The sequence below is a fragment of the Rhipicephalus sanguineus genome, chromosome 3 (assembly GCF_013339695.2).
Source record: "Rhipicephalus sanguineus isolate Rsan-2018 chromosome 3, BIME_Rsan_1.4, whole genome shotgun sequence".
Taxonomy (NCBI): Eukaryota; Metazoa; Arthropoda; class Arachnida; order Ixodida; family Ixodidae; genus Rhipicephalus; species Rhipicephalus sanguineus.
Window position 1 is genome coordinate 33,143,102 of NC_051178.1, and position 20,582 is coordinate 33,163,683.

At 46.2% G+C, this 20,582-nt stretch overlaps 1 protein-coding gene across 1 annotated transcript in view; it reads left to right on the top strand.

Annotated features, from left to right (window-relative positions):
- Positions 1-20,582, top strand: part of LOC119386535 (vacuolar protein sorting-associated protein 41 homolog) — a 203,378-nt gene that overhangs the window by 94,257 nt on the left and 88,539 nt on the right. Inside the window, exons 11-13 of the mRNA XM_037653803.2 lie at positions 5,902-6,022; positions 9,659-9,774; positions 17,923-17,976. Of these exons, the coding sequence (XP_037509731.1) occupies positions 5,902-6,022; positions 9,659-9,774; positions 17,923-17,976 (291 nt within the window). The remainder of the gene's footprint in view (positions 1-5,901; positions 6,023-9,658; positions 9,775-17,922; positions 17,977-20,582) is intronic.

Sequence of the window (20,582 nt, forward strand, 5' to 3'; positions counted from 1 at the left end):
GACTACGCATTTCGCAATCAATGTGCTCTGCGTGGGTCATTGTGTTTTATCATGTCGACTGAGTTAAAAAAAGGTGCGTCTTATACAAAGGTGCGGCTTATATATCATTTTTTCTTTCGAAAGTTGTAAAAAGTAGGGGGTGCGTCTTATACAAAGGTGCGACTTATACACCGGAAAATACGGTAATCTAAAAGCGTCTGATTCTCCATTGTCAACACTTGCAGATGCAGCGCTCCTAATTTTCTTTAATTTCGAATACTGCCCCTGAGACACGCACGACAAAGTGGTCATTTTCTGTACCCACTCGGGATGTGGAAGGAAAAAAAAAAAAGATAAAGAACACTGGGTACACCTTGCATCAGACGCCCCCTGTGGTAGGAGACGCAGAGGGTCACTCCACGTGCCGCAGTTTAAAAGAAGAATATCTAAGAGCGTCTAAATTCTAAATTTCCCCACCTATATTAACCGCCGGTTTCATGGCGAATCCCCCGTAGTGGGTAAGAGCCAAGAATTAAGGGTCAAGCAAGCAAGCGTCTGATTCTCCATTGTCGACACTTGCAGCGTGTTGCTGAAGCACATAGGCGTAACAACTGTGACAGTTGTTAGTTCACGCTTGCCCTGTGCATGCCTGTGCGTTCTTTTCGGGCGTCCTTCTTTGTGCTTCAGCGGCACGCTGCAAGTATCGAGCTGCTTCTGGTTCTTCGTGTGACATTTCGATTTCTTGCTATCGCATTCATTGCTTCGCCGTTGCTGCGAAACTGTGACATTTCTTGTTGCTGTAACGGTTTTAAATCTTTGATAGTTTTTAGTAACCCTGATGTCGACGAGCGCCTCGTTTCTTTGGAGTAGACAGCGAACCCTACAACTAGTGGTTATGTCGGCGCTTATTGGGTGGTTACCTACCACCCTTGATGACCACCCAGTAACTGCCCACAACTGGCAACCAACAAGAAATCGGCCACGTCTACTACCATCAAGAATGGAGGCTGCTCTCAAGAGGCTCTTTGAGGCCTTGATCTGGCATTCTCACACGATCGTGCAGTGAGTGTGCAGGGGCAATGATCAGTGCCAGGTGAACATTCCAAAACTTAACAGAGCAGACAGACAAACCCATCCGGCTTTCCCGACATGCGGGTTGTGTGTGTGTGTACAGATAGTATCTACTATTCAGCTAAAACTGTTGTCATTCCATTATCAAAATGCAATGCGTGCTGCCACACGAAGCCGATCACCCACCCTCAGTACTTCAGTGAAACTACCGGGACAGGGTGATTGTGATCTCCGATGAAGCTAGGCAAGGTGGTTTGCTTCAGCTTGGCGTGGCACTACTTCACTAAGTAGGCATTCCTCTGTTCAGTCTGAGTCTGGAATGTGGTGCGTCTCGCCTTTTCCTCCAAAATAGGCACCATCACTGTAAAGTTGGAGCTTCAAGCAAGCTTGAACCACAGAAAAAATGTCAGTTTGGCCACAAGGATGAAGCAATGAATGCAATAGCAACAAATAGGAATGTTATGCAAAGTAAAGCTAGCAGCTCACTCCTTTGAGAAATGCGGCCACTGTAGCAAATGAAGTGACCTTCATGCTCTCTATGCTTCGATGCAAACTTTCCAGTGAGACACAACATGTACAAAGCTATGAGCCGTATGCTGATACCTTCTGCAAATACGAGATACGGCATGAGTGACTGCGGGTGATCACTCCTGGTCGGAGCTGTGCAGCACACCCCTTCGGCTCATATCTCTATGCACTTTTCGTACAACGAAAGATGGCCCACATGTTTCCTCTATGCTTGATCAGCGATCATCTACAGTTCTCTCATGCTTTCACTCACATATAGAACACACGATGCACGGGGTGACGTCATCGATTTGGACTGCATATGGCAACAATGCGCCTGGAGTGTCCATATAATTGCTATTTTAATAAAAGTGCCTTCTCGGGTCAGCTACATACATCCTTTTCCTATCACGGGCGAAAGCGCTGCTGCTTCCATCTTATCATGATACTTCAGAATCCTCAAAAGACTGCACTTCAGGATGTCATGTCTTTAAAGAACTTTCATGTTGGTGTTTAAAGGCGACACATGATCGGGTGCTTCTTTATCGCACGCACGGAGAGCTACCGACATAAAAAGTGACCAACGCAAAGCATAAAATGATGTCCACACAAGAAAGTGAGTGAGCACATACCAAATGGAGTGGATATCAACATCAACAAAGCTTGTGTCAATCTCGGTACGACATATGCTCAGTTTCGGTTTCATTTAACCGTGTTGCTTCAAAAAAATTTCGGCTGCCGAGCATGACTCGGCACTGATATAGGAAAGCAATTACTTGATTTGAAAGTGTTACATTTAAGAGACATTTTCGTTTATATGAGTTTTGTTTGGCGCGCGTCCACTGTAGTCGCCTGCCGACGCTGTCACTGCCGGCGCGCTTGCTTGCCATAGAAATGCTCTTCATACCTGCTCCACTCCCGACTATGCACACATGCCACAAGTGCACAGAGTATCATATTGTGCACTCTGTGTCTCCGCAGCACACTTTGCAGTTCCGTACTAGGTGGTGGCAGCAGACGGCAGCATGTCTCATTTGCGTTGTTGCTTATTAAAGGCACGCAGTACACTTGCAAGAGTGTTGTGCCACACGGTCCACCTACCGGACAGTTAAAGATTCTTGTCGTGATAGGGCTGTGCCATATCGGTCGCAAGAGTGTCATTACGCTTTTTATGCGTTACGTTGCCTAACGGTAAAGGCATTGCCGCGCTCGCACCAAAGTCTGAGTAATTGATTGGCCAGTGTCTGCATTTACCACAATGGCGGAAGGCCTTTTGTGGCACATTGTGGCATCAGCCACACTGAGAGTTCAGATACGCATACCTGCCAACTCTCCCGAATTGTCCGGGAGACTCCCGAATTTTGACCTAATCTCCCGATTGTACGAATGCTATCTCGAATCTCCCGAAAAGTGGCTGAAGAGTGAAAAACTTTTTCGTCTGTGTTTTGGCCCCCGTTCCACGCATACTTTGGCAGGAAGCGTTCATGCGAGTTCTTCGAGAGGTCTGCGTTAATGCGACGTGTTGTCAATTGAAAAACTGTAACAACGCCCGCAACTTCAGATCGCCAACTGCCAATGACGGTTGGTTGGTTCGGTGGAAGGGGGGCATGCGCGCCACGGCGCCGGCGCCGATCGAGGCGGCCGTGTGAGCGCGGAAATGTTTTGTGGGCGACCTCCGCAAGAATCGCTAGCTACCACCACTGAAAACAGATCTTTCATGAGCGCAGCAGGCAGACATCTTTCTAGAGGAGGCGTTGTTTGAAGCACGACCGCGCTTGAAGGATATTCAAGCGCAATTTGTACGCTAGGCCTACGCCGCCTGCCTAGGCGTCAGTTGTGTTTGTTTTGTGGTTGTGGGGGTTGCGTGTTTCCCCGAGTTCAGTTGGGAGGTAGATGGCGGTGTCAAAAGCAAAGAAGAAGTACTTGCAAGTGTTTCTGGACTCGTACACAGCTGGGTTTCCGTGCTTTGTGGCTTCGCGGAAAGGTGACAAGTACCGATTCTGCACCACGTGCGCCTGTGATGTAAGGGTGTCGCACGGCGGGGAGGCCGATATAAAGGTGCACATTGCTTCACAGAAGCATCAGAACAGCACAGAAGCAGTTCATGCTGCGGAAGGGCAAGGCAACATCGGCAGCTTTTTCCAAAAGAGCTGCGAAAAGACAGTGCGATCCGCGCAGTATGCCTATTCACGGGATTTCTTGTGGAACACAACTTGCCGCTAAGCGTTAGTGATCTCGCAGGACCGTTTTGTCGGAAAATGGGAACCAGGGCCCCTCACAAGTAAAGAAGTTGGGTTCCCTCCACTACAAAAACAGATAGAGTTCTCATGATGAAAAGACAAAGCAGCTCAAAATAAACATCCTAACCCCTGTCTGATGTCAGTCTCCAGTCTCAGTAATTTCCGATATGCAAAAAAAAAAAAAAAAAAAACTCCCGCTGCGGTCTCCCGAATTTTCATGCCGCTAGGTTGGCAGGTATGGATACACTGTAAACATTTATGGAAAAAAATAAACGTAATCGCGGTACTTGCTAACTGGTAGTCATAGGATGCAGCATTATGGAGGCTCTGTTCAGGATTCGTCGCAACTACATTTTAATCATAGTAGGCCTAAACCACTGCATATTGCCACGCGCGCATCTTTTTATAATTTTTATGTAACTTGTCCATTGTACGCGTAGCCGCCGCCTTGCACAAGCCGTGCCCTAATGTCTAGGAACCTTCCAGATTATCTTAGAATCTTCTTGTAGGCTTGAGCGCGCAAATGCGAACAGTTGAGATTATTCTCGACTAATGCGGCCACCAGCAATAAAGCTCGAATGTTCAATGCTGCATGCATAAATGCCGACATGCCTTACCGCAGAGCGGATTATCGACAGCCGACGCTCTGTTCGTCGCTATCAGTGGGCCGTGTGTATTGCTGTAGTTTGACTTTCCATTTCCCGGCCACAAGTTCGGCCAAATAAAGAGTTTTACCTTGGACACGCCGACTGCTGCCTTTGTCGACGCCACGACCCCGTGACAATATTAACAATGTTTTTCTCTAAAACTAAGAATGCAGTGCACTCATAATTCGTTACTTGTTTATATATTTCAAGTTTGTCTGAATATTCACTGCTTTTACCGAATATTTCGAATATTTGAAAACATCCAGATGTGCAATTTTCCAATCGAATGCGCTTCGAAGAAGGGAAGTATTCAATTCATTTTTTAATATTCCCACAGCCTTATAAACCAGGCAGAAGTCTGTTTTCTGGCAACCATCATACAAAACAGCACATGCAAAAATGCCAGTTAGAAAATGCACAAACATGAGCACACAACCTTAACAGAATCAGCAATACCAACAACAAACTATTGCTGTAAGAACAATCGCTAAGTGAAGTAAAAAATTTGTTTTAGCTGTAGTCAGGGGCAGGACATTTAGGTTATTTTTTGGGAGTTTGATAGGGGGGTTGCATTACTTTGGAAAAATGTTGGGCAGCATTTCGTTGTGACATAAATGGGGGCATTATTTTGAAACGTTATTTTTCTTGTTGTTCATTTACAGCCATGACCATTTATTTCCATCACTGTGCATGTGTGGCACATGTATGGCCTTGTAGAATTATGTGTAGTCTCAGCCATATTCTGAACACGTAATAAATATGTGCAATATGCATCTATGTAACTTTTATTGTTCCCACAGCAATATTGTGTACGTTTATTTCGGGAAATTATCTGTCACTGTTATCCATCACCATAATCAAAGTGGAGCATTTTTTTCATTAAATAAAGCTATAGAAGGTAACTTTGGAGGTTATTCCCAGCCATTTGTTCAGAAGGAGCTGTGTGAGGAGTTACATTAACGCTCCCCTTGGCCTTGTAGGAAGCCCAGGCTTTGTGCGAGAGATCCCACTTCCTAGATGGCAACTAAAATAACTAGGCAAAAGTAGTCAAAAATTAAAATTTGGGAATGAACTCTACATTATGCATAATTTTTGTGTAACTAGCTTTGTTAATAATGGAACTAAATCCCTGAAGCACATTTCACCCTGACCCAAACAGCTAGTGCTTGTGTGATTGAGTCTAGGATCTGTACCTCTACATCCATGGGGGCTTGGTGTCGCCGAGTCATGCTACATTGTTTCTCCACTGAAAGAACTGAGCGTGGGCATGGCATTTGATGTGCAGACTGACAGGTCAGGTAGCATTGAAGAGCAATGTAATGCACACATCAGCAGATGAGGCACGTAGATGAGTGTATCGGAAAATTCTAAGGTTCTCTGGGTGAGCACAATTGTCTGTGGAGTAGGGTGATAGTGGCCATTGGAGCAAGCCTTTTTTCATCCTGTACATGGTGCAGGAGAGCAGTCGTCCTCAGCTGCGAGTCATGGAACCCCACCTGGGTGAAAGTGTTGAGCGTTCGAGTGACATCCTTTCTGTGCGGGGTTTCCGGGCTTACCGAGCCAGTGACTACTGCCTAGGTGAGCAACCCTTTCTGTGATGTACATTGAAGGGTACCACATTTGTAAGTGTGCAGTCAACTGCAAAAGTTTCCAAGCCGTGTGAGCCTGTTCTAAACTCCGTGCACGGTACTGCCACGTGGAGCCAATCATCTCTGGCTAGTTGCGTGCAGAGCGTCGCCTACTGGGCTCGCGGAGTCGCCGGGCCGGTTGCTGTATGCTGTATGCGCGCGTTTGTACGTTCTTCGTGCCTGCTTCACTCCAGACCGTGCACGGGTGCGGTGAGTAGCCTGTTCGTTCAACGCGGTGAAAACAAGCATTTTGCAAGCAACGTGCACTCTACGTCTCCACGATGCTCTCGTGGCCCTGCACGACGAGGCGCGGTGTACTTGAGTTGTCACCTAGTCGAACACGCAGTATATGCTTGCTCTCAGTTCATCGACGTTTCTCGGTGCCCATGCCGCTCAACAACAGCGAGCTACTTTCGTTTCTACAAAGCAACGTGCACTTTAAAGCGGTCTCGCACGATGCGGCAGCGGTGAACTTGCGAACGGCAGCATGGCGCGCTCTTACCGCTGTCAATCCGCAGTGTACTGTGTACGCCACACTTGCAGCCGAGCAGATATCTAAAGATGACTGTGATATAAGGTTGTCGGTTATAAGTCATAATTGCACGTTCATCGACGGCCGCCACCTCGCCTTCGCTCTTTTCTGATGCTTATCCGTGAAGGCATCGCCGCAATCGCGCGGAAATAGTTATCACCGATCGAACCGGTCTCTGCCGTTACCGAAAAGACGGACGACCTTTTGCGGCACATTGTGGCGTCGAATGAGTTAGGGACTGCAGTGAACCTTTATGCGATGGAAAGTTATCGCAGTTATCACTTCTTTCATTTGTGCCTTCTTGTAGTTCCAAGGCATTGTTTGGTTCATCGTAGGCAGTCATAGCTGCAGAGAACGGCGTCAGGAAAGGTTACCGTGCGAAAGCTGACCGCAAGGCTTCAATGCTGCCTCCTTTTTAACACGAAAGTGTTTTATGCCGGGGTCCACCACAGCTCCACTGACATATTTCCGTCACGGATATGACGTAAAATATAAAGACTAACAGTGGGCAAAGAAAAAGGCCAGAAGAAAAAGTTCCGTCACTGGGAATCGAACTTACGACCCCTCGCTCCGCAGCGTGTAGCGCAAAACGATTCGGCCACAGACGGCACGTTTTTTGCATTGCTAACGGCGAGCTATTTATATACACCATTTGCCGGTGGCGGTACTCAGAGATCGGCGTTGCAGTGTGTTTTCGCTATCACTAGCGAGATGACGTGAAGGGCTCGAAGAGCGTAGAGTAACTCTAGAAGAGCGCGCTTTAAAGGTCGTCGCCATTGCGATGAGCGGCCGCATTTACAGGGCGTGGTCGCTCATGCGTGCGCTTATCTCGTGATCGCGGTGGTTTGTACTTCTCGCTTTGAGAGCGCGAAAGTCACATGGCTCACTGTAGCGGCTGCTTTTGCGAAAAGAGCACGGTGCTCACGCAGAAATAAGTTACAAATGTGACAGCTAGTTGGCTCTGATCCTGTGCATGTTCGTTCTGTGCGTCCTTCCTGCTTGTGCAGCGCGTTGCAAGTTTCAAGTTCCTTGCTGTTCTTCGCGTGACATTACAATTTGTTGCTGTAGCATTCATTCCTTCGCCTTTGGGGCGAAAGAATGCGCAACAAACACTCAACTACGTCTGTGAAGACCATTTCACTTTCGTGTTATACCGATTCCTATGACAGAGGGATCAGCCATGTTTTTTTTTTTTCCTCACTGCCATTCTGCCACTGAAGAAAAGGCTGGAAAGTCGAGCGACCTCGCTCGCAGCGTCCGAAATCTGCGTGCGGTGCTCGCCGATGAGGGATATCTTAGTCGCAAATAAACTGGAGCGGGGCACGCGCGAGCGCGCGCCTCTCTCGCGCTTTAGAAGGCCTGTTTTAACTTTTTTTTGCTTCGTATGCGCCATATTTTTACCGCGACTGTGTCTGAGGTGTTCGTTGTAAAAGTAGGAGGCTTTGAAAAATGTTCGCTATATGTGACGCAGCTTCAATGGTTAGCATTGGAAAATCGTAAGTGCACCCAAACATGGTCGTTATAACCGATAGATCGTTATACATGGGATTGTTATAAGTGGGTTCGACTGTATATGCAAGCGGCACAAGCTCAAGCTTGCTTTGACAAGATGTGCTCTTTGGTGGTATCTGCCGTGATGATGGCACGCGAGATCTGAAAGGTGGCTCACGTAGCAAAGAAACGTTATCCTGGTAGGGCACGGAAGACAACCTGAACCTTGACTGCAGTAGCCGAGGAATGTCATACGAATGCATAAATTACATGACTGCTATGCTGAAAGATAACGTCGATTGAATTTTTTTTAAGGCTCAGGCAAACATGTGAAAGTGTGAGCATAAGCGAGAGCGTATTGTTCTACATCAGCTTTCACTGTGGTGTTTGCCATGTGATGAAGCACAATGACAGGGTGCATGAGAGTCCAACGCCAATGTGCTGTGCTATAGAGATGCTCAAACTGTCTGTGAAAATGAACACGAGTTATTCGCACCATTGGTCCTATGTCTTGGCACCTTCTTAGAGCATCTAAATGGCCTTTCACTTCAGCGCCACCACTCCGTGCTATCTTACAGGTCATTGCAATATTTGTAGTGATTACCCTCCATGCATAAGTTGAATGTTGTACTTGTCCACTAATAATTCATTGTTCAGGTTACGAGTAGGCATGGGCGAATATTCGAGTGCTTCGAATATTGGAACGAATATTACAGTATTTGAATTTGCTTCGTCACGAAATAAAATTATTCGAAATTTCGAAGTATTGGAAATGAAGACGTATACATTTGACCACATGTAACCCCGCTGTAACTGTGGTTTCACTGCACCATGGGGTGCTATGCCATAAAACTACCTACCTATTTAGGGGAAACTGCACTGCAGCAAAGCCACACTTTAAGGTTAAATGTAAACATTACATTCACCTCGATTAATTATTTTTTTAATGTTTAATAGCTTGTTAGACGACCTTATATGCACTAAGTATAGTAAATCTTAAAACGTAACATATTTTACCGCTTATAAATTGCACCCTACTGCTATTCAAATCTTGCTAACACTCAATGTTGCTTCCACTTCACTTTGAATCGCTGTGACATTCACATGCGCCTAGTTCCATTTGTTAAAAATTTTGAGCTGGTTAGTTGGGTTATGATAGAAATACTCATTTTTATTTGTGATATGTTGTATATGCCATTCGAACTATTCGATTTGAAATTGTTCGACCAAATCACTATTCGCTTCATATTTGCTTCGAACGCCAAATTTACTATTTGCGCATCCCGGTATGTCTAATTTGCCTTTTCAGGTAACCCTGTGGCTTCTCATGAGCAGATGTGCTGGATAATTAAACATTTTCATGACATGTGCAAATTAAAAGAGCAACTCACCTTTGTGACTTTGCTCTCTTCGACCAAACCAGCCCCATGAGGAAAAAGTTGACTAGGCAGCAAGGGCTTGGCTAGGCATTGAGGTCTTACTTTGGCAGTAATGTGTTCCGTGTTTCTGTGCTGGCACATCCTTAGACACATGTGCACTACTATTTTTTTATTTTCCTTGCAGACAGCCTCCCGGAGGAGGGGCTGTTCTTTGTAGTGAGCCCTAAGGATGTGATAGTAGCCAAGCCTCGCGACCAGGATGACCACATGGACTGGCTCCTGCAGCATGAAAAGTATGAGGTATGCTTTCACGATACTTTCCACTGAACTGTGCCAGTTGTGTTTTTTGCATGGCTCTAAAAGATCTTTAAATACCAAAGTTTAATTTTCGGCTTTATCGCACTTTCATCAGATATAAGGCTGTTGAAGTCCTAAATTTGTCGGCCTATTCCTTTGTTATATTCTTTCAAGGAAAACACCATAAAAGCTAGCTTATTGAGTGTTTCCTTATCATCACTATTATTTTCAAGCTGTAAATCGGAATGTTCTTTATTCTTTGAAAAGGTTTATACAGTCAAACCTCATTAATACGTACCCGCTTTAAACATACTAGCAGTTAAAACGTAGTTGCGATGAATTCCTGACCGGTTCTCATTGAGCCTAATGCATTCGCTGACCACTTAAGCTGTAGTGGTTTGTCTTATGCCTACCGGTTAGTGCATACCCTGCATACCACGTTGATGCTTTGTGCCATAAATGTTTACTGCACTGCTGACCCCACAGTCTGCTGCAAAAGGTTTTCCTTTTTTTGGAGAAGTGCGGAAATCGGCCGATCAATGATTCCAACTTCCGCACGAATATGACAATGCCTTTGCTGGTAAGCATCAGGGAAAAAATGAAGGCAAGTTGGCGTGCACTGACGAATGGGCCAGTATGACTTATTGTCGACAGCCCTTATCACAATACTAAGTATCTTCAGCTCTCTGCCCGGGCATGCGTGTGGCATGTCACTACTTTAAGCCTGCTGCACGCTTTTGATTGGCCTCAAAGCACTGGGCTGCCGATAGCTGATGCCTCATTGTGTGGGACCGTGTTGAAGCGCGCACCGCTTTGTAGTAACGAAAACAGCTCACTGTTGTGGAGTTAAGCATTGCCAGTCAAGAGTCTCAAGAAACCTTGCATCATTGGCACTATCACACCAAATTCATGTGTACAGTACAGCAAGTGCAGTGCTGTTGTAACCATACTGCACGCTTTTATTAGGGCACAATCCAACAACTGCACCTCCGTCTGATGCCAGGACCGGTGAAGCATCACGGAGTGCACGTCGTGTGCAGGAAGCTCATTATTGCCGTGTTAACTGAACAAGCTACTTGCTGCGTCTGTGCAGAGTCTGGAGCAGAGTAGGTACGAAAAGCACTCCTACAGCAAATGCACGCGTACAGTACAGCAAGCGGCCCGGCAATGACGGTGTGAGCTCAGTAGGCGACACGCTGGCACGCAGCTAGCCAGCAGACGATCAGCTCCATGCGGCCACCCCAAGTTTCAACGAAACTGTGCCAACGCCTCCTCTATTTTTCCAGTGCCAGTGCAAACGCTCGCACCTCAATGGGAACCATGAGCCCACCTCAGTTCAGGGAGTTGTCATAGTGCGACCCCACCAAAGGGTACGGCTGCTTGCATCGTGTGCATCTGAGCACACAATGCTGCTGTTCCCGCGGAGATGACATATACGCGACATCCCCTTCCTATATCATGCATATCTGGCAGTGGTCAGATTTGTTCCTTCGTAATCCTTCCTTTGTGGCTCGAAGTGATACCGCCACTGCCTCACAGTGCTCATGTGGCACATTTTACAGACAACGCATGCAGCAACGTCACAGTGACGCGTCCCCCTTGGTAGCGTCTTCATTCGTAGCACGTATAGCGTGATGAATGGAGACGCACGATCTCAAAACATGACATCTCTTTGAGAGCCAGCGTGACAGCCAACATAGTGATCATGAGGAATGTGAGACGCCGCCCCACGGATAGAAATGCAACTGAACAAAAAAATTACCTCCTCTGACCACTGTTGGGAGGCACCACCTAAAGGGTACTTTCCCCCACGAACGCAAAAGAGGCGCGAACACTAGCCGTCAAGGGAGAGTAGGAAAGGATGATAGGAGACAGTGGAGAACGGTTGGATTTGGCGCGTACTGGCATTGAAAAAATAGTGGAGGCACTGTTTTAACTTAGTAGCAGATCGCGGTAGAGACGCATAGTTATGTATCATGAAAAGCTGATACCATCCATTCTGTCGCTATACAGTTGAATCCCGCTATAACGAATACCACTACAATGAAATTTCCACCACAACGAATGATTTTCGATACCTCATCAGCCGCCTATAGAAAACAATGCGAAAAACGTCTCGTCACAATGAATACTTTTTCTGGGTATTTCCGCTTGAACGAAGTTTTCGTGAGTGCCACCACATAAGGAAAACGAGCTTGCCTAGGATTGCCGCGAAATTCTGCTAGAAACTCGACCATTTCTCGTTGCCAGAGCCGTGCGGCCGCATCTCAAGACCCGTGTCTTCACCGGAGACATGCTTTCTGCCACCACAAGCACATCCCGGTAAATTATTCGCCATTGAGATGCTCGGCGACAGATCGTCCATCTGCCATGGTGCTGCCAGCGGGTTTGATGCACGTGCGGGCCGCAGAAGAATCGCTCTTCAAGAACTCCCACCATTGTTTTGACTGTAACAAAACGGAAACTTGGGCCAGTTGGTTGTACTTCATGTTTACCGGCAGCGCAACCACACACACGGACAGAGAAAAGAAGCGAAACGGAAACACAGCGCTGACAGCGCTGTGTTTCCGTTTCGCTTCTTTTCTCTGTCCGTGTGTGTGGTTGCGCTGCCGGTAAACATGATTGTTTTGACGTAGCACTCAAAACAAAACAATACTGCTTGTCGTCACAAGCCCTGCGATCGTGAATGACATCCACGGTGTTTTGAAGCCACACGCACGGCCAGAGCGCACCTAGTCCAAGCGTAACTACATTCTGCTGCAACTGCTGCGAACATAAATGCGGTCGTGTCGACACGATTATGGGCGACCACGAAAGTATGCGCGCATCCAACGTATGCGCACTGACTTAAAACAATGCTGCGGTCAAAACCGCGGTAGACGCAATCACAGATGGCCACGACGTAGTTCTGAAGGCACGCGCACAGCCAGCGCGCACAGATTGAAAACGGAACTACCATTTGCTGCTACCGCTGCGCAGAAAACCACGATCGCTACCGTCGCGATCATCGATAGCGAATACGCTCAAGTATGCAGCTAACACACCGGAAGAAAGATTAAAGGCAATAAAGTTGTAAAATGGCACGAAGCGTTTCAGCCTTCCTTTCGCTCGCTTATGACTGTGGTAGTGCGGAGCTTCGGCACTTCGTTTTCAGTTGACCTCTAGCGAACTTTGGCACGCTCCTTCACGGTGCTATGCACTCAGCACGCTTCGAGGGTAGCCTGCATATATATTATTTGCTCGTGTATATCCCACGTGTATAACTAACGCATTGACGCAAAGCCGCCTTCCTTGCATTACTGTGAAGCCAACTTGCACACCGAAATTCGCGTATAACCCGCACCCCGAGTTTAGTGCTAAATTTTCGGTATATTTTGTCCGTGTTATGCGCGAGAAAATACATTCACTCGGTGTGCGGCCGAGTACGTCCGAGTTAGCGAGAGTTAAATGCAAAGGAGAATGCATGCGCTTGCCGGGACCAAACGAGTCATGGTCATCAAATCTTCCTAACTTTTGTGGTCTATAGATGAAATTTCGCTGCAACGAAATTCCGCGACAACGAACTTTTTTTGCACGTCCCGTCAATTTCATTGTAGCGGGATTTGACTGTATTAGTCGCTGCGTATCCCGGACCCTTTAATAGTTTCGAAATGCTCCTTGGCGTCGCCACTGCGCGCTATCGGTCATGCGAGAGTGCCAGAATCTTTTCTGCACTTTAGTAAAAACAAAAGGCAGTGGTGGCTACTTTAGGCAATATTTGCTGTGGCACTGTATTTCTTCATTGTACTTGGTGGTTAATGCGCACCACCGTTAGGTGCATAGTTATGCCGTGTTTCCGGCAGGTGCATATTAACGAGGTTTCACTACATACAGTATAACCTCATTGATACGTTTCCGGAAAAAATGCTAGAAATAAGCGTACTATCTGGGAAAACGTACGATCCAAATCCATTAAAAATTGAGGCTGACGAGCTAATGTCGAGGTGCAAGGCATTTATTTCCCAAAAAACATAGTGGGACTCTTTCTGTCAGCTTGTTGGCAGCCAGAGGTCAACCAGGTAGTTCCGGTCCTGACAGGAAACAATGTCACGGTCACATGTTGAAATCCCAAGACAACCTGAAGATTGCAAAAACAGAACGCTGGGACAGCCAGCTTAAACAAAGAAATGCTACCGCCGTGGCACCAAATGAAACTTTGTGGTGCGCGAGTGTCGGTTCATTCTTTATTGCTGCTTGGAAATATGGGGCTAATTTGCTGAAGAGTTGAAGTGATATTCTTGAGCATACACATTTGGGATACAATCACATATGTTCGCAAGATCACGCGCGACTTGCCTTGTCCGTGAACAGTACTGCCACGCCGCTAACAGCTTAACAAGCTCAACTCTGTGCAGTGCATGTAACAATCGCAGTACGACACAATGCAAAATCTCGCGAAAGTGATAGTGTCCTTGAAAGCGACAGCTCTAGGATATACCTGCTCACAGCTATCGCATACTATGTTTGCACACATGTGTTGATCAGTTTGCGTTCTGTCTTAACTTAAGACATGCGGTGGTATGTGTTCGGTGCCACTCGTAATCGCACCATCTTGCACGGCGGAACGGGCTTTAGAAAATAACGCCAGCCTTAATGGCAACCAAAGGTGAAGTCCCCAAGTGCCCACATTGCAATCTGTCGAGTCCTCACAAAGATGGTGGCGAGCGCACATCGTCTCTTTTTTGCGTCTGTTAACCAGATGCCTTCCAGAATGAAATTGTCCTGGCATGTTCTGGTGACTTGCAGGTAGCCAGAACTGTCCAGCCAGAGAAAAAAGAACACCGACCAGAACTACACCGCACAGTTGGTGGAGCAACCTGAAAATGAATGCGCTTTGGGAGAAAAGCGTGGAGAAAATGACGTCTTATCGGCCATATGCAGTGGGCACAATGGCAGCGTTGCTATGGTTACGTGACGCAGCATGTTGTGTAGTGTTGACAGCATGTGCGCTTCCCTAAGTCTCGTACCGAACCGTGGTGTACTGGAGGTGTTTGACAGCATCCATTCTTTGTGCGCATTGTCAGCTCCGCAATGTTCTCCCGGCTGTCATTGTAGCCATGGGGTCTGAACAGTGTGTGGAACAAGTGCATATCTACGTACCATGCTGCAGATGAAGGATTTGCAGTGCTCAGCAAAATCTTTCTAAGGTGCCATCACAGAACAAAACCACTGTGCTACAGAAAAGAGACGTTTCTTGAAAGTCATTTCAAGATTTTGACAGCCACCGTAGCCGTCTACTTTGGGTCGGTGTGTGTTTGACCGAGAGCTCAGGCAATGGCTGAGGTGGCAATTGAGCAATCCAGTGAAGATGTGGAAAAGACGATCGAGTAATTCAGAGAAGATGTAAAAGGGACAATTGAGCAAAGAAGAGAAGGCATGGGGGAAGGAATTAGGCACTGCGGAGAAGCCACCATCACCGCACGGTGGCGGTCTGCCACTTAGCGCTTCACAAGTATATGAGAGGGGCTTTTTTGCACTCCTGAATGAGTTTTTTTAGCTGCAGAATGTATCATGCCTCAGTGCTGAATGTTGCTGCTGAATAATTGTATTAACCAGAATGTATTAACACATAGCTCTAAGTGGTTATTTTTATTTTTCGCGATTGCGAACGCAGGAGCGGGGAAAGCATACTAAGCGGGAATGTATCAACGAAGTTCTAGTTGCATTTATACATTTTATACGTTTTCAACAAATGCTGCCACGGGCTCTTTGTGACTGGAAGCATGTGTAACATTGCAAAGATGAGCTGCTGGCTAAGACTAGAGCTGTAAGTGCCTCATATTTTCACGTACCTTTTGTAAGCATCAGAAAGTGTTTGCAAGATCATCATTATGTGCTCAAATCAACAGTAGTGGGCAACGCTCTTGGAAGCCAGAGACAAAATGCGTGGGTACTCTCAAGTAAAAAGAAGCATTGGTGGTTTTAGGTCCTCGCTGTGTAATATCACCAGCCCGTCGTGGTAGCTTAGTTGCTAAGGGGTGCTGCTGCAAAGCTCAAGGGTGTGGGTTCACTTCCCTTCCACGGCAGCTCGATTTTGATGGGAGCAGTATGCAAAAATACGTGTGTTTTGTTGCACATCAACGGATCCCAGGTGTTCATAATAATCTAGACTTCACCACATTGGCATGCGTCACTATCACATTGGGATTTCCACACATAATGAAACCCCAGAATTTCAATTTTAAATTGGGTAGGCTGGCCACATGGTGTAGTGAATGAATGCTTGTTTACTCTTGCTGTGCTTTTGAGACTCAACAGGGTGATTGTTCTTAAGCACCATCCTAAATGGTCTGCAATACTACAAGGTTCAGTTCCAAGGTTTTGTTCCAAATCAGTACATAAGGATAGTTTTCTGGGATACAGATAACATAGACTTGTTAGGGTCTTTCCCCTGTCAAAAAATTAAACTGCAATTGGCAGCATGAGTGAAAGCAACAATTATAAAACTACATATAGTGCAAAGTACATATATTGCAAATTAATGTTTCTAAGGGGGCCCTTGAATCCATTCGATATGGTACATACACAACGAAAACCAATGAGAGTTAAGCCCTTATTCTAGGAATTTCTAACCTACCATTGTTAAGTGGCACGTGCTTCCTCTGGCAATCATTATTCAGCGAAACGTATTGTGGTACCTTCTGCCACCATGAAAAGGCAATGCGTACTCTTGTTATCCTTCACTATATGTCATCTAATTTATGACATACTGATAGAAATGAGAATAGACAAGGAAGGGATTAACACCTTAGGTAGTGATCATAAGTGCTTAACATTACAAATGGGATATGAAACTGTAAATGTGAGCGTAGAAATAAAGTTTGGCAGCTCGTATTTAAATGACAAACGAATAACAAATATATCTGGTAAAGTCGAGGAAGAAGTAAGCAAAATATCAGGCACCGACTGTGGTATAGGGACTTGTTACATGTAATGAGGCGCAGCACTTCCTCAGGTATGAGTTCATCTCTGTCAACGTAGTGCGTATGCCACTGTGCGCGACCACACCAGTGTGATCAAAGTTCACAGTTACTGCCCGAGCGATGCAGCCCCCCTCCAGCACCCCTTCATGTGCCTTCGTGCGGCAAAGACGGCCGGCCCGCTTTAGCCGCACCCATTGGCAGCCCTAGCATGCATTCACTCGCACACAGAACATACGACGTACGGGGCGATGTTATCAATTGGGACTTGATACCGAACACGATGGCGAAAATGCGCTTCGAGTTTCCATATAACTGCTATCGCAAGAAAAGGTTTTAATAGGCAGCCTCCCCACCTTAAAGTACCTAACAATGTTAAAAGCGTGTATGATACATATTGCTACACATTTGCACGTCTTTCCCAGTAAATGAAACTCCATTTAATTGGAACACATTTTTCAGGTTAGGTTCAATGAAACTAGCTGGCCCCGCCACGGTGGTTTAGTGGTTATGGCGCTCGACTGCTGACCCGAAGGTCGCGGGATCGAATCCCGGCCGCGGCGGCTGCATTTTCGATGGAGGCGAAAATGTTTGAGGCCCGTGTACTTAGATTTAGGTGCACGTTAAAGAACCCCAGGTGGTCGAAATTTCCGGAGCCCTCCACTACGGCGTCTCTCATAATCATATGGTGGTTTTGGGACGTTAAACCCCAGATATTATTATTATTAATGAAACTAGCTGACTTCTCAAGATAGTTTGAGTTTCCTTTTCACACACTTTTTAGCAGTACTAATTACAAGTGTCATGTACCTTTCCCACTTAAAGTGCGACAAAAAGATTCTCAGCATAAGCATCGAATCTCGAATCATGTAGAAAATGGAGCCCCGCCACGGTGGTCTAGTGGTTATGGCGCTCGACTGCTGAGCCGAAGGTCGTGGAATCGAATCCCAGCCGCGGCGGCTGCATTTTCGATGGAGGCAAAAATGTTTGAGGCCCGTGTATTTAGATTTAGGTGCACGTTAAAGAACCCCAGGTGGCCAAAATTACCGGAGCCCTCCACTACGGCGTCCCTCATAATCATATTGTGGTTTTGGGACGTTAAACCCCAGATATTATTATTATTATGTAGAAAACGGACTGGTAAATGATGTATCAATGTTGTGAGACTGTCTACTTTTTTCTCCATCCACAGGAGGCCGTGCAGGTTGCATTGTCCAGTCGTGATCTCAAGAGGCACACACTGCAAGTGAGTCGCCAATAAAAGCACTTAGTAACATGAAAATTTCAGCGAGTTGGTGACGCATGTGTAACCACAGCACATCTGCTGAGACGAGGACGAACAAGGTGCTGTGGCACACGACCCGAATCCCTTGCAATTTCAATTGTTTTACATCCTATTACAGCACAGTATTCGTGAACTAGCTGAGGAAAAGTTAGAAAGTTAGTGACACAGGACAAGGCACAGATTTATGCAACTCCACAACTCTTCCCTTTGTACACTCCATATGGCTCAGCTGAATGCATACAGTCAAGCCTCGTTAATAAGTACTCGCGTTAAACATACTAACGGTTAAAACGCAGTTGCAACGAATCGCCGACCGAGTCACGTAGAGCATAATGCATTCACTGGCCGTTTAAGCCATAGTGGTTCATCCGATGCCTAACGGTTAGTGCGTATCCTGCATACCGGGCTAACTTTTTGTGCAGTAAAAGTGTACTGCGCCACTTGACTTGCCGATGCCACAATGTGCCGCAAGAGGTTTTCTGTCTTGTTGAGAAGTGCGGAGATCAGCCGATCAATGATTACGATTTCCACGCGATTGCGGCGATGCCTTTGTGGCTCTATCTGCTCGGGCACGCGTGTGGTGTAGCGTTACTTCAAGCCTACTGCATGCTTTTAAAGGGACACTAAAGAGAAAATCAATCTTTCTCGTATCAGTAAATTACTCTTTCACGATACCATAATCACCATGCTTACTGTGCATGGTAAGCGAGAAAATGCGCAAAAATAAAATGTGGGTGGCACCGCCACCTTGAAGTTCCCGCACCATTTGCCGTGACGTCATAGATTTTGACGGCATCTACTGGGGCCTAAGTAGTTCCTAATGGGTAAAAATGAAGTGCATTGCCTTCTATGCGGGCCAGAGACTTAAAATACCAAGTTCCAGAAAACTTAATTAGGCCAATGCCGCCAAAATATAAAAAATGCACTTTTAAATCAGTGACGTCAACGCGAGGAGATTTCGGCGCGAAACTTAAAAACGAGAATTCAACCTTGATTTACTTATCTATTATTAAAGCTATGATGGTGAAATCAACGACATTAGAGGTTTCAGAGTACAAATTATCAGTCTAAAACGATTCATTGTTTCACTTTAGTGTCCCTTTAATGGGCGACAACCTCAACACGCTGGGCTGCCGATCTCTGCCGTGTCGTTGTGCGGGACCGTGTTGCAGTGCGCACCGCTTTGTAGAAATGAAAGATGGAATACTGGGCGAGTTGGTGCAGATTCATTGTGGCTAACAGCGCAAAAAAACAGACAAAGGCGAGAAGTGGACATGGCACAGCGCTGACTTTCAACTGAATTTTTATTGAAGAAAACGATAACATATATAATACAGGAACAGAACACCTCGTGACTAACCTGGCCTTGGCCATTCGACTAAAAAGTACATTGTGCCCCCAAGCATTGTCAAGTACACGTATAGAATGTGAAAAAAAAAGAAAAGATAATAAAAATCAATAAATAAAATTTAAAATGTAACAACCCAAAACCCGGCATGGGGTAACATAAGATCCTCATCCACTATCTAATATGGAAAGTTTGTTATCCAGTAAGGCAATGGATGGCTGGCTGACACAGTTAGATCCGTTCTTATTTATAAAACCACCTCCATAATCTTTCTTGATAGTTTCTCTGGGTGCCTAAAGAGCATGTTTGTTTTATCAAACAGCAGGTGGCACTCACAATTGCGACAATGCATAGACAAATGCGAATGCGCAAAGCCTTTCAACGAACTGTAGTGTTCCCTCAACCGAATATTCAAACACAGCCTGGTCTGGCCTATGTACTGACGACCACATGAAAAAGGAATTGAATACACAACGTTCTATAGTCGGGTACAACTTTAGAAAAAAGCGGCATTTGCACCTCAAAGGCGGATGCACACGCGCTTCCACCAATGGGCGCGCGCTCTAGACTGACGTCACGAGCCGGACGGCCGGTGCCTCCGCTCAAGGAGAAGAAGCGGGACTATTTCTTTGCCGCGGAGGCAATCGGCTGCCGCGCTTCGGTCATATGGGCGGGGCCTCTCCTTTTTTCTAAAGTTGTACCCGACTATAGATGCAAGGAACCTTTTTTTTCATTATTTTTTAATTATTTTTTTGCTTTTTTTTCGCATTCTATATGTGTACTTGACAATGCTTAGGTGCGTAATGTATTTTTAGCTGAATGGCCAAGTCACGAGGTGTTCTGTTCCTGTATTATATATGTTGTTGTTTTCTTCAATAAAATGCGGACCAAAGTGTCGCCTCTGGTGTACAAGTTCGCTGACTCCCAAGGGAGCCAAGTCGGTGGTCCAGTTAACGTCTCCGACCTCAAACCTTTCGTTGCCCGCAGCAACGACTTGGGAGGGGGGGAGGCGGTCACCAAATTGCAGGAAAACCGTGAGAAGGCTGGCTCGAAGCCACGCCATCGGTACAACCTGCGGAAACGCACCTAAGCAACCTTTCTCCCACTGACAGGTAGCTGGACTTTATTCCATACCATGACAGTGAATGGAGAATAACCGCTAAGGTGTGGCGGCACACGTCTGGAAGTGGTCGAAGGGCCCTCTTGGCCGAAAAAACCC